The following is a 13,516-nucleotide window of genomic DNA, read 5'->3' as shown; positions in this document are numbered from 1 at the left end:
GACACTAAGGTTCAGACAAGTTAAGTAACTTGTCAAGGTCGCACAGCTAAAGAATGGCAGAGCTGGAATTTGAACCCAGGTCTCCAAAACTGTTGTAATTGGAGGGAACTTGTAGGATGTCCAAAAGGGGATTGTTAGCTACTCACCACCTGCCTTCTGCCTTGACACATCCCTACCCACCCACCCATAGGCCAAGACCCAACTGGGTGAGCCAACAGCAGGCCCCAGCATGTGCCACCTGGGGCATGCCAGGGCCTGGACCCTCTGGTACCCTGGAGGACAGTCATGCTGCCAGCACCCCACCCCCCCAGCCCCCCCGCTGAAAGCCTGACAGACACTGTCACTCCCCTCCTCACATGTTCCTGGGAGGCAGGTCTGGGGGCCCCTCCTCAGGAGGGGCTAGGGTGGCCTTACTCTTCCTGGGCTGCTGCAGACCCAGGGAGAGGCTAGAGAGTAGTATTGGGTACAGAAGTCCTGGCCCTCCCGCCTGTGCGCCCCCCTCCCCCGCTCCAGGAAAGTGGAGTGCTGAGCGGCCAGACCTCCACCCAGGGGACCCAGGCAGGAGGCAGCACAGAGCCCCAAGGGCAGCCGGCCCCTCTGACCTCTCCTCTCCACTTCCCAAGCATCCTTCTCTTCTGGGGAAGAAGGCGCCAAAGCTTTGGAACTGTCCTCCCCAGGTGGTCCAGCAGGCCAGGAGGGACAAAGCACACCGCCCCCCCTCCCCCCAACAGGGCCTTTGCCCCACTCCGGTTCCGAGTCCGAATCCTTTCCCCACCGCACCCTCCAACGCAGGCCCGGGCGGCTCATGAATGAACTGTACTGTATGGGGCGCAAGGAGAGGACACACTCCCGGGGCCAGTCGCCTCCCCAGTCCTCCGACCAGTCCCCAGACGGACCGGGGGCAGCGGCCGGCCTCGCAAACCCTGCCCTTGCCGATGCCCGAATCCCTGCCCCGGGCCGGCTTCTGGGGTACTCGGCCCCTGGAGCAGGAGAAAAGATAAAAGACACCGAGGACATTGGACTTGGAGACCCTGGAATTCAAAACTCGGGGGCGGGGGCGGCAGATTCCCCACAGCGGCGGCGGCTGATGGGGCGCTGCTGGAACCACGGAGGGGACGTGCACCTGGACCGGGCAGGTGGGAGAAGAGTGGCGCTAGGGGGCCGGGGGCGGGGGTCCCACCCCTCAGATCTCTCGAGGGGTGGGGACAGAGGTAGGTGTACCTCTGGACCCCCGGCAGGGGTCGGAGCACTCACATGATAGGCTCAGGACGGTGCGGGGTTGGAGGCAGCGCGCGGCACCCCTGGTCCCGCGGGCCCGGGCACCTCTGGGTCCCGCAGGAGGTTGAAGGGAGGGGACGCGCAGCTGAGACCGGGGTTTTTCTTTGGGTGGTGGTGGGATCCTCAAAGAAAAGAGAGGGCGCTGGGGAAGGGTCTCGTACTCACCCCCAGGCGCAGACTCAGCTCCGGCTCGGAGCCCCGGGTTGGGGCGGGGCGGGGCTGGGGGAGGGGGAGGGGAGTCGCTGGGCGGCTGGAGCTCCGGGCTCCTGCGGCGGCCGCGGCAGTGTCTGGGGGAGGGGGAGCGGGAGGAGGGAGGGGGAGGATGAGGGGGCGGGGCCGCGCAGGTCCCTCCCCCCACGCCGGCACACGCAAGGAGCGGGCGCACTCTCAGATCGCCGTCCACGTAGCTGGGTCCGACGCGCAGGCGCAGGGCGAGAGGCTGCATAGGGGGAAGGCGGCCCTGGGCCTGTGGGGGCCCGCGGCAGGATATTCCAGGGCGGCGAAGGCGGTATGGAGTGGAGGGGGGAGGGGACGTCACTCTCCGAACTCTCTGCTTCCTCTCTCCCTTGCTTCCCCGCAGGAGGGGTGGCGCACACTCCGAGATGGGTGAGGAAGGGCCGGAGTGCGAGGATCGTGGGCCCTCTGGGGGTGGAGGAGCAGTGGGAGGGTCCCGACGGGGAAGGAGTCCTCTGACCCGGACCCTCCTCCCTCCCATCCCCCAAGGGCGGCGAGGGCTCCGGTGGCCCCTGCGACCCCGTGCCCCCGGCCTGCGCTCACCTGTCTTCCCGGGGACTGGGCGGGCTGCCGCTAGGTCTCACGAGGTGGCCTCGGCCGGTCCCTCTGGCGCGGCTGCTCGGGTTTGTCTACTCTGTTTCTCCCTTTCCTTTCCCAATCTGGGTCTTGAGATGACTTTGTGACTCGTTTGTCAGGCGCTTCTGTGGTGTGGAGAATGAGTCCACCGCTTTCACTGTCATGCCTATGAGTGGCTACCCTGGCTTCAGGGGTTTCCCTGGTTTCTCATTTCATCAGAGGCTGCACCTGCCAGGGATTAAGGCTGGAAGGAAGAGAGAGAGGAAGGAGAGAGAGGGTGTGTGTGTGTGTGTGTGTGTGTGTGTGTGTAACTCCCGTACAAAAGAGCATATGACAGAGTCACCTCGGGTTACTAGGGAAAAGCTGGGAAGTTGGGAGATACTTGAACTTGGGCTGCTGGACAGAGGAAGGACACTGCCTACCTGGGTGTGTCTGGTTCTTGTGGCTGACCGGTGTCTCTGCTGTCTGCTGGCTTTTTCAAGGGTTCATTAGTAGCTTGTGTAATGCAGCTGTAAGGTTTTGATGCAGTTCAAACTGAATTCCCATTCAAACTGAGTCCCATCGGTTAGTTGGAAATCACTTCAGTGGATCATGGCCATCATTTAAGAAAAAATGAAGTAGAATAGAAAATATCAGAGAGCATTGTACTTGGTAAGGGTAAGTATTGTTTCTGGACACTTGCTTCAGGTATACACACGTGTGAGTGTGTGAGTGTATTAGGAGGTGTTAGGCAATGCGTTTCTGTGTGTCACAGAAAAGTTTGAAACACATTGGTTTCCTGTGTTCTCCTGTTTATGCTCTTGCTTCATCAGCCTGTGTTTAGAGTCATTTAAAATGGTCCACGAGGATGCAGTTAGCACACCAGGGATATAGAATAAATAACAGAGTGGGTCTCTTTTTTCAGGGAGGTTATTATGCTAGAAGACAGTTTACCCATCACTCATGGAAATACGTACAATGGAAGAGCAAGGATTTTGTTGGGGTAGGAAGTAGGTTGCCTTCCTAAGAAGGCCAGAAAGGGAGGTGGGGTTAAGCTGTGTATGGTAGACTGCCTGGTGAGAGGAGTCTTTGTAGGTTTGAATTCTGGGAGCTGTTTTGGGTAGCAGCAAGACATTTAGATGAAAAGGAATCTGTCCTATTTGTGTTGTTGTTGTTTTTCCCTTTTATGGAATTGTCCGTTTTGCCCTTAGAGCTTCTTGGATGTGTATTTTCTATGGAACTTTTTACACGTTGTATTGATTTTCTGGTTGAAAATCTGGTGTGATCTATTGCCAAGTAGCCCTTGTAATGGACACGTGGAAAATGGAAATGGGAGTCTGGAGTTACCTGGGTTTGGGACCCCTGAGGATCTTTGTAATAATGCAGTTAGGTGTGTTAACATGTGGTGGGTTCCAGATCTATTTCTGCCTGGGCCTAATTAGGGTCACCACATACTAACAGACAGAGAGAAGAGGAAACATTTCAAAAAGACCGAAATGAGACCTGAATGAAGTACACTGTGGAATCCATGAAGGAACAATGGCCAGAATGTTTTATTAGTGCCCCTGAATATGAAGGGTAAAAACCTTCCCTGGAGTCCGTTTTTTTAGGTGCTCTGTTGAGCACTGAACATAATTATTTAGACTCTCCTTATTATCTAGAATCTTCCATGATGCAAGAGTCCTTTGAAGCCTGTCTTACCCCACTCCCGTCTTGGGGGATTATGACACCTGGACCCACATAAGATGGCTTTTCCTGTTGTTTTCGTTACTTGGATAGTTTTTATGGCCATGTGGGAACTTGGGAGGGTCTCAAAAATCAGGTTACAATTGATCCTTTTTCAGAGGCCAGTGGGTTGTTCTGGTTCACCCAGGGGTGATTTTACATGTGTATTAACAATGAGAGCCAGCTTGCAGGAGAGGGCTATGATTCAGATCCCAGAAATGTTGTTCTGGGTCAGGTAATACGCTCTCTTATTAAGAAAAGTGCCAGGTAGCTTATTATTCACCAGGGAAACACAACTCAGAGTGAGAAAGTCTCCTTGTCGAAAACTTAAAAAAAAAAAAAATCATCTATGTCTTTAGAAAAGAGGGAGTGCTTTTCCTAGTCTACTTTAAGCTGAAAAACACTTTCAGGACTGAGTGATCTTAAAGAGACACCCATAGTGCTGCGCTGAGAATCAGGGAGTGAGACTGTTCTCCCTGGTCAGAATCTGGGAAACAAACTGTTTATGCTGCAGACCTGGGTCCTACTGGTTAATTCAGAGAGGGGTTCTCCCACTTGAAAAACCATCCCTTACGTGAGTGAAGCTAAAACACGTTCATTTCTTTGCCTCTTTGCTCTTACCAATGACTCTTGCTTGACAGAGTCACTGAGGTCTGGAGTAGTGGATTCCAAGGAAACAGACTTGGCAGGAGAGGAGGGGAGGGGGGGTGGAGGAGACACCCTTTCTTTGGGCCTTTCATCCCACCCCCATCCCCCTGCCTGCCCACCTGACATCTCTATAAACCTGACTCCTTGCCACTGGCTTGGTAGAGGTACTAATAGGAAAGAAATATGTACGTGATTAAGTAGAATTTACCTTTGCCTTGTGCAGTTTTTCTGAGTTAGACCATACCAAGAATGTTATAAACTTATTTCTGGAACTATAGGTGTTTGCACACCTGTGAGGTGGGGATGGCAGGGGAGCAAAGCTAGAAATAGGTAAGATCTACACATTGAAAAACCAACTTGAATAATGGAGAACTGTCAGATATTTTTAAGAACCACGATTTTAAATCTGTAACAAGGTGGAGCAAACAAATATACAGGTAAATAAACACGTATAGTTAACCAACAGATAGAGACAAGAACCCTGGAAACGTTTTTTTCTTTGTGAACCAGATTGAGAACTGGGGTCCTCACTGGTCGCCATGGTAGAAACAGCCCATGGTGCTAATGAGGGATTGCTATTGCTTCTTGATAGTAACGCTGTGAAAACTCACACCTTTGCAAATGTATCAGAATCAACTTCAGCGTTGGTCCCAGGCTGTGCTGTTTGTGGTGCAGGTGTCTATTGAAAAGACAGCTTTTTAATTCCTGAGTTTTAAAAGATTATGTGGCAGCTTTAAGACAGGAGAAAGAATACTTGCACTGTGTGGGGTGTTTTTGTTTCTGTGAAGTCTATTAGTGGTTAAAGAAGCACCTTAGCTGGGCAAGTATTGTGCAGGGTGTAGTAGAAACAGCCTTCTACCCTTCTTCCCTTCCTAGGACAAGCCGACAAGTCGCTTAGCAATTCTGACTTAATTTCTCCACCTGCGAAATGGCACTTACTCTATTGAACCTTCAGAACTGTTCAAAATCCTTAGGAATCAACCCTCCCCAAACTGTTGCTCTTTGTTATTTATCTTTCTGTTTCCACTGGGTGCTCAAGAATGAAATCAACCAAGAAAGTGATCTGTGTGAAAGTACTTTGAGAAGTGTAACATGTATACTTATGTGAGGTTAAAAAAACTCCCAAACGATGTGTTTTTTTAAAAAAAAAACCAAAAAACAATTCACAAAACTTCCTGAAAGAGAATCCTTCCGGGACAAATCAGTAATGAGTATTTAAGCAACAAACACGAGTACTTTTTGGTCCAGAATGATTGGGGCGAAACCTGCAGGAGATGGGAAGGGCTGTCAGCATGACAGGGCAGAGGGTCCAGGGAGTTCCCTTTTGTTTTTTGTTTCCTCGAAGCTGCCAGGCCTCTGCTTTTTCCTGCTTTAATTAGGGACATTTATATCCTTACACTAGGCAGAGTTTGTCCGTTTTGTGGCTGGGCTTTGCACTTGATTTCTCCTAGTGTTTCTTTTCACTTCTGTCACTTACTAACAGAATCTCCTTTAAACACTCTTTTGCAGTTGGGCTGAACTTTTTGTTTTGTCTCTTTTCTTTAGAGCCTGTTTCTCTTGAAAGGCCTTTAAAATTTATGAAACGTGCCAGGCACCTAAAAATGGAAACTGTTCAGGTAGAGACAATGTATAAATATACGTGGATCTGTGATACTAAGTACAACATTTTGCTGATTCCTAAAGTTCAAGTAATGGTACTTTCTAAGTTTTCACAAAGCATCAGGCTCTTTCTGTCTGCTTTTCTAGTTCAGTCTCTATGTATTACAATTAGCTAAAAATGAGCTCTCAGTGTCTAGGAAGCTCCCCCAAGTTACTGGGAGCCTGGGTGAAGGGCACAAGAAAGACCACCAACCCACCAATATGGAGCCTCTCTGGAGCTGGAGGATGAATTGCAATTGCAGATAAATTTTATACATTTAACAGATACTCACTGAGCTCCATTTGTGTGCCAGGCACTGTTCTAGGTCCTGAGCATGTAGCGCTGGACGGGACAGGCACGGTCCCTGCTCTCACGGAGCAGTGTTCTTCCATCACCTATAAGGTGATGCCAAGTGAAAAACTCACCTGTGTGTCCCTAAAATCTACAGTCCTCCCTGGCCTCCAGAACTGAAGGGAGATCTTAAAGTTAAACTAAGATTTGAAGTAAGCACGGCTCTTGGATTGTATTAAGTAATTTCTCTCCCTCTCCCTCTCTCACTGTCTCTTGCCTTCCTTCTCTTGCCCTCCCCATCCCCCCACCCCCAGAGGTTATTATTCACACTCTAAACCTGGATGGCAGTACTAGTGCTGACCAGGAAGTGGCATGAACAGCCATCTCTGGCGCTGGAGTCTTCCGAATACCTGGCCTCCTCTGAGTGAGAGGCGAGGAGGAAATATCATTGGAGTTAGCTTCCTGTGCAAACACAGGACTCAGAATAACATTGCTTGTGAGACAAAGCACTCTATACAGACTGATTTGAAGTGAATCAGGGCCTATGTCTACAGGATGGATTTATCCTAGGAAATAACATCAAGGTCAGTCAGTTGCTTTGAAATAAATTGTAGCCCTCATTACTCTTACCTGATCTGAGCCAGTTGTTTAGTGGTGCAATGGTGTTTTTTCACAGTGGGCAGTGTAAGCACCAGACCGAGGAGATGATTCCAGGGGCCTGTAGACATAGCATGAGCTGATCCTCTCATGACCAGCACCATGGTTCTCCTAAAGCATGTTTGCATGTGATGTGCTGGTTCCCGATATACGGATGAGATCTCTACAGTGTCTGGATTTCCCTGTGTCGAGCCGTGGGTGGGGGGATCTGTCTTTCTGTTGGCTACCTCATTTATTTTATTCAACAAGTATTTATTGTACTCCCACTCTGTCAGGACCTGCTGGGATCTTTTGCAGGGGTGACAGTGGAGGGGACCACAGATTCTTTTTGTATACAAATATACAAGTATATTTGCTTCTTTTATGCGTTCAAGTTCATAGGAATGCTTACTGCTGTCCATTTGATGTCTTTAAGTCCTTTGGGTCTGGAGGTCACTATCAGATCCACCAAAGAGCTAGTGAAAAGTCTTTGAATTTGGTCTTTTCTTGTGAAAATGGAGGTGCTCCCTGCAGCCATGAATGTATTACGTTTGCGTTTGAGGGTAGTACAGGTAATCCGGAGTCTGTGATTCCTGAGTTCCTATAGTGAGTTCAGATGCCACGTTGTCAAGATCTCTGTGGTTTCTGTGGATATTGAGTAGCAAGAACTAGAATGTTAAGGACTATCAGCCTCATCTCCAGAAATAAGAAAATAAAATAGAAATCCAGAGTTATTCCGTGTCTGAGTTTGGATAGTGAACATTGGCACAGTGAGAGTTCCTTTGGCACAGGACGCCCAGATGTCCTTGGTGTGCAGGAGGGGTGACAGCAGATGCTGTAGCCTTACACAGAGCTGCTCGCAGGAGGTGTGTTTGGGGCCAGGGCAGTTTGGTTGGGCAGAGATGGACCCAGGTTGTGGTGGTGGCTTCTCAGCAAGGCAGAGAGAGGGGGCCTGGGTGTGGTCTGTGCACAGGCTGGCCTGTAGATTTTAGGGAGGTGCCTTGAATGGTGGGGTTTGTTATGCCCAAGTTGGGAAAGTGCTGGGAAGCTTCCAGGCACTTCTGCATTTCTTGGACTCACATAAAGGCTCTGGAGGAAGCGATGCAGCGTGGAGAGGCTGGATGTTGCAATTCTCAGGAGAAGGAATGTGGGTGGCGCTGGACTAACCTTGAGGGTTCTTTGGAGGAGCCGAGGAGCCTCTTTTCTCCCAGGGAGTGAGAGTAGGGGCCCGCCAGCATCAGATGGGAAGGCTTGGCTGTGATTGGACGTAACTGCAGCCTGGACCAGAAGGACTGCTTTTCAGAGCTACTTTTTTTATTCCGTTTTTTTAAAGCCAATTTTCCATTATTGCTCAGAGTGTGGAGCTCTTCTTGCCACCTACACTTCAAATTGTATTCAAAACCTAAATTGGTTGAAAGTGAATGACTTTCACCTGGTGTTTGTCTACATTTCAGTTGATTCAGCAAGCACTGAGTTAGGTCTGAGTAAAATGTTCATGTGACATCAGTATTCTTGATGGAACAAGGATGATCTAACAGTTGGAAAAATATTAATATTTAAGTTAAAGTTACCATGTTAACTGTGCTGATTCAGAGGGTGGGTTCAGGAAACCGACTTCTGGGGTTCAGATTTCAGCTTTGTCACTCCTAGCTGTGCGACTTGGGCAGATTATCTAACCTCTCTGGGCCTCATTTCCTCCTGTATAAAATGGGGCTAATAATAGTGTCCATTTCGTAGTTTTTGTGAGGCTTAAATGAGACGATAATGTAAAGCACTTAGACTAGTCGATACATTTTCATAAAGAAAGAAAGCAGAAAAAGACCAGGTGACCCTCAAAGCTGCTTCTCACCCTGAGTTCCTGTGTGAAGTGGGCTTTTTACGGCAGAGTGAGGCCGTAGGGTGTGGAGGGAAGACCCTGGGACCTAAGCTGAGTCCACTTCTGGTTCTGCTTCTGCCCTGGGCTAGTTACGGGGCTTTATGCAAGTCCCTTCCTCTCTCTGTATCTCAGTTTCCTGATCTTCGAAACGGGACGTGATGTGCTGACGATGATGATGGAGAGGGCTAATAGGTATTGAGGGTGTATTGAGTGCGGGCGTCATGCTCTGTGCTTTGCGTGGCTTACCTCAGGACCGTCTTGTGAATAGGTGTTACAGGTGGGGAAACCCCATGTTACAGATGGGGAAACCGAAGCTCATAGCTCCTTCTCCAGGGCTACCAGGCTGTGAGGGTAAAGCTGGCCTCATCTGATAGTCTTTGATTCTGTGTGTCAGATGTTAGTAGTTCTGTAAGTAGGCCGCCTTCTTTTGCATACGTTTCTGATCATATTTACATTTTGGCCAACGCTTCCTGGGTTGTCTTAAGGAAAACACTGGCGAATAAGTTTGAGGTTTGAGGCTAAATTGTAGTTAATAAGCATTTCTGGAGTGTTTAGGTATTTCTGTGAAAGTAAATAGTGAGTTTTCCCCCACCATTATTAAATAAACTCTTATCTAAGGTGCTTTGAACTTATGCAAGGCAAAGCTGTGTGTAAATACTACAGTGGTAGAGGCTTTCTCAGCAGAGCTCTTGAATGAGGCCCTCTGTAGCCAAACATGTGGGTGGAAAACAGGCATGTCTTGCAGCTGGAATTCCCAGCTGGCTGTAGGTTGTTCTTAAATATTCCCCTCACTGGTGCCCAGGTGTTTCAGGAACCTGGGGATGGCCATAGAGGTTGGTGCTAGGGAGCACAGGGTTGAGGTTCTGCAAGCTGCAGTCAGTCACCAGTGTTGGGTTGGCGTTTGCTCTTTTGTCTCCAGCTTGCTCTCCCAAAGCCCACTTTCAGCTGCAGTGTAGGGTAGGTAGTTTTTCTTTCTTTTTTTTTTTTAATTGGGGTATAGTTGCTTTATAATATTGTGTTAGTTTCTGCTGTACAGCGAGTAGGTAGTTGTTCTGTGTTATGTTGTCAGTTGGGAGACCGACCCAAATAGAGGCCTTGGTCAGTGACTTGGCAAGGGCATCCTTTGGCACTCCTTTGCTAACCTTGAGCTGTCCAGGTGTTCTGGCTTTTACATTTGGGGGAAAGGTGATGTGGTGACAGACAACGTGGGCAGCTGCTCAGATAATCTACTTTCCTCCAGGGAGTAAAAGTTCTGGTTTCAGGAGGCACACGAGTGTCAACAAGGGGCCAGTGTGCAGGTTTTCCTCTGTGGAGGATGTGGGAAGTGCTTCCTGCCTGGGTGTGTCCCAGAAGACTCGTGCTGTGGAGGTGATATAATTATGAAGGCATTCTCTGTGCTGTTGTGTAACCTACAGCGAGAACTGTGGTGGGCCATTCCAGCTCTCTGACCCCAGTTAGAATATGAATCAGCAAAATTGCAGCTGGAATTCCATCTAATCATCTGCGTATCTTTTAACCACTAAGATTTATATTTAGTGACTAATGATCTTTTGCTCAAAGTGCCATCTCCCACACAAGTCCCCAAAAGTCTTAAAAAAAAAAAACAAACACCAAACACCAAAAACTACTGGCTCTGAGTGTGGACATTGACTTAGAAATAAATCCTTTTCCCCCCTTTTTCCCTGCAGGATTTGCCATCTTGGGATCCCATGGCTTTCTTTACTGGGCTCTGGGGCCCCTTCGCCCACGTGAGCAGAGCACTGAGCCAACGCTGTTTCAGGTAACTTTTCCTATTAAGTTCTTAAAGCTGTGTCTTTGAGTAAGCCTCCTGTCAGGGTGGGGTATTGGTGACTAGAGTGGGAGTGGAAACTCAGGGAGGTGGGCTTGGGGTCAGGGAAATCCAAAGGCATAGGTGGAACTGGGGTTTGGTCAGGCCAGGTGAGGGGGATAGGTAAGGAGGCGATATTGCTGTTGAGGACGGGATTGGGAATGGATATAGAGAATGATGAAACCTCCATCCTTGCCAGACTCTTGTAGTGAATCTGATGTCTCTCAACCCTGTCATTCCTCCAGTGCATTAAAACCTTCTCCTTTAAGAAAATGTATATATGTACATTTTATATACACTTTGTATATACACACACACATATATATTCTCTATATATACACATATGTGTATATATAAATATATACTCTATATACATATATATGTATATATACATATATATACTCTATATGCATATATATGCATATATATACATTTTATATATATCTAAAGTATATATATACTTTAGATATATATGAGTATATATACTCATTCTTAGTCACATTGCTATACACCTGAAACTAACAGAACATTGTAATCAACTATAATATTTCATTTTTAAAAAAACATATAAATAAAAGAGGGGAAAAACCCTTCTCTCTTAAAAATGGAATATATATATATATATATTTTTTAAATCACATACTTATTACCATAAACTCAAGCATGATGGAAGTTTGACAACCTCTCCCCTCCCCATTTAGATGCTAAGTCAGGGCGGAGAGCACAGGTTGCATTCCTGTTGGCAAACATGCCTTTTGGCCCTGTTCATGCACTCGTTCCGCAAGTGTTTACTGAGCCCTGTGCCCAGGGTTGGTCATAGAGAGATGAATAAGAATTGCTTCCTGCCCTGGAAGAGTTCTCACAGTTGGCCATGGGAGCAAAGTTGGAAACAAATAACTCTAAGAAAATGTGACCAGTATAATAATAGAGGCTTGTACAGTTCTTTGGAAGGCCCGAGGCAGGGGCTGCTAACGGAGGAGGAGGAGGAAAAGAGGAGGATAGCAGCTGCCTTCCCAGAAGGCACATGGGGGCAGGTCCTGTCCAGGCCCCCAGGGAGGGCCAAGAGGCCAGGCACACTTGGAGAGCTCCAGGGATTCCCGGCCATCGGGGCTCAGAGTGAATGTGTGAGTGGCAGGATAGAGGACCTCAGAAGGCAGGTACATAGAGACCAGGTTGTTGACAGTGTATACAGTGGGGGAACCACTGACCAGTCCTGAGCAGGGGAGTGACCTCCATTTTATATTTTAAAAAGAGCTCCTGGTTGGCAGAGTGAGGTGCGCAGGGAGCTGGTTAGGACACTAACGGAATAGTCTTGGTGTAAGAGAGTGAGCTGCTGGATGAAGGAGGTGTCGACGGGGGTGGAGGGAGAGGACAGAGGTGTTTAGGAGTGGTGTCAGTAGAACGGGGTAGCCAGTGGATGGTGATGGAGAGAGGTTTATGGCTCAGGAGCTGAATTTTCTGGAGAAGCCATCATCTAGTCAGGAAACACAGCAGTGGGAGGAGGTTTGCAGGGGGAGGCGATGAAGTCACTGTAGGACCTACTGAGTTGCAGCATCTGTAGGACACGTGAGGAGTTGGAGTGGAAATATAGGACCGAAGGATAGGAGAGAAGTGGGGCTGGAGATGGAATTTACTAGCTGGAAACAATGGGGATAGAGAACCTTGCCCAGGGTAGGCATGTGGAATGAGAGAAGAGGACGCCGGGTCACCCGGGAGAACACCAGCACTAGGGTCCTAGTGGCAGCAAACTAGAATTCCCACTGTCATCAGATGGCTTAATAATAGCTTATTTGCCTTTAATAGGTACGCTTTATAGTGGGGAAAAATACATTAAAACAAAAGATTGTTACCTTGACTTATTTTCCATTTCTGCTATGTTGCGTCAAAGGACTCCCTTAGCAGACACACTCACTTGTACCTTCTGGTTCTCAGCAACATGTAGATGGGACATTTGGTAATCAGCGTATTCTGGGGGAGCAGGTTTTGCAGGCTAGGCAGTGGGCGAGGCCTGGCCCATAAGGTATTCCCTTAATCCTCAGAGGCCTTTTGGAAACCGAAGGCTTTAAATTAAGTCTGCCATGCAGTTTGTTGTAACAGAATATCAGGTCCTCTTTAAAACCCATCCAGATCGAGGTCCTGACCCGGCAGCAGAAGCCGTGAAGAACCGTGAGGGCACTGCCTTGGGCACAGAGAAGCCTTCCCAGGCACCACCTCTGTCAGGGCCCTGCTGATGTGCACGCTGCCAAGCCTGGTCTGGCAGAGGCCTCTGCGCCCTGACCAGCAGAGATGCAGACCTCAGACTCTTTTCCTCTTCCGCCAGCACCACTGGGAGCCTTGGTGCAATTCAGAAGATGACGCGGGTGCGTGTGGTGGACAACAGTGCCCTGGGAAACACCCCGTACCATCGCCCTCCTCGCTGCATCCACGTCTATAACAAGAACGGGGTGGGCAAAGTGGGCGACCGGATCCTGCTGGCCATCAAGGGGCAGAAGAAAAAGGCACTTATCGTGGGGCATCGTATGCCTGGTCCCAGGATGACCCCCAGGTTCGACTCTAACAACGTGGTCCTCATCGAGGACAACGGGAACCCTGTGGGGACCCGAATCAAGACACCCATCCCCAGCAGCCTACGCCAGAGGGAAGGCGAGTTTTCCAAGGTGCTGGCCATTGCCCAGAACTTTGTGTGAACAGAGCCCAGGCACCGGCTGCCTGGGGGCTCATGGATGGAGCCGTTCTGAGAGCGGTGCCTCTGCTGAGAGGGAGCCCGGGGCGCAGTGTGCTGTGAGAAAATAAATGTTTTCCTGTA

The 13,516-nt window shown here is 49.0% G+C and overlaps 2 protein-coding genes across 8 annotated transcripts in view; one reads left to right on the top strand and one right to left on the bottom strand.

Annotated features, from left to right (window-relative positions):
• The window catches only part of TMEM63B (transmembrane protein 63B), a 23,478-nt gene extending 21,211 nt beyond the window's left edge, over positions 1-2,267 (bottom strand). The window contains exons 1-2 of one of the 4 annotated variants that reach the window (XM_049715393.1): positions 2,056-2,267; positions 1,444-1,565 (exon numbers count right to left, since the gene is read on the bottom strand). The gene's annotated coding sequence lies outside the window, so the exon portion shown is untranslated. Of the gene's footprint in view, positions 1-1,254; positions 1,401-1,443; positions 1,566-2,055 lie in introns of all 4 variants that reach the window. The other 3 variants (XM_004267532.3, XM_033423918.2, XM_033423917.2) reach the window with 3 other exon arrangements.
• MRPL14 (mitochondrial ribosomal protein L14) lies at positions 1,628-13,516 on the top strand. 4 transcript variants are annotated; one of them, XM_004267534.4, is made up of 3 exons: positions 1,628-1,786; positions 10,571-10,662; positions 13,031-13,516. In XM_004267534.4, the coding sequence occupies exons 2-3, from the start codon at positions 10,592-10,594 to the stop codon at positions 13,395-13,397; spliced, it is 438 nt and encodes a 145-aa protein (XP_004267582.1). In that variant the 5' UTR covers positions 1,628-1,786; positions 10,571-10,591; the 3' UTR covers positions 13,398-13,516. The 4 variants fall into 4 exon arrangements, with proteins under 4 accessions (XP_004267582.1, XP_033279811.1, XP_033279812.1 ...); XM_033423920.2 differs by having other exon boundaries at positions 1,737-1,786; positions 12,838-13,516; XM_033423921.2 differs by having other exon boundaries at positions 1,769-1,786; positions 12,816-13,516.

The sequence above is a fragment of the Orcinus orca genome, chromosome 10 (assembly GCF_937001465.1).
Source record: "Orcinus orca chromosome 10, mOrcOrc1.1, whole genome shotgun sequence".
NCBI lineage: Eukaryota > Metazoa > Chordata > Mammalia > Artiodactyla > Delphinidae > Orcinus > Orcinus orca.
The sequence above is the reverse complement of the archived record's forward strand: the minus strand, read 5'-3'. Positions and strand labels throughout refer to the sequence as shown.

Bases quoted from the DNA above. Each gene is read 5' to 3' on its own strand.
- MRPL14 (XM_004267534.4), top strand. From the start codon at position 10,592: ATGGCTTTCTTTACTGGGCTCTGGGGCCCCTTCGCCCACGTGAGCAGA. The intron at 10,663-13,030 runs GTAACTTTTCCT...CTCTTCCGCCAG, and splicing joins CTGAGCCAACGCTGTTTCAG to CACCACTGGGAGCCTTGGTG.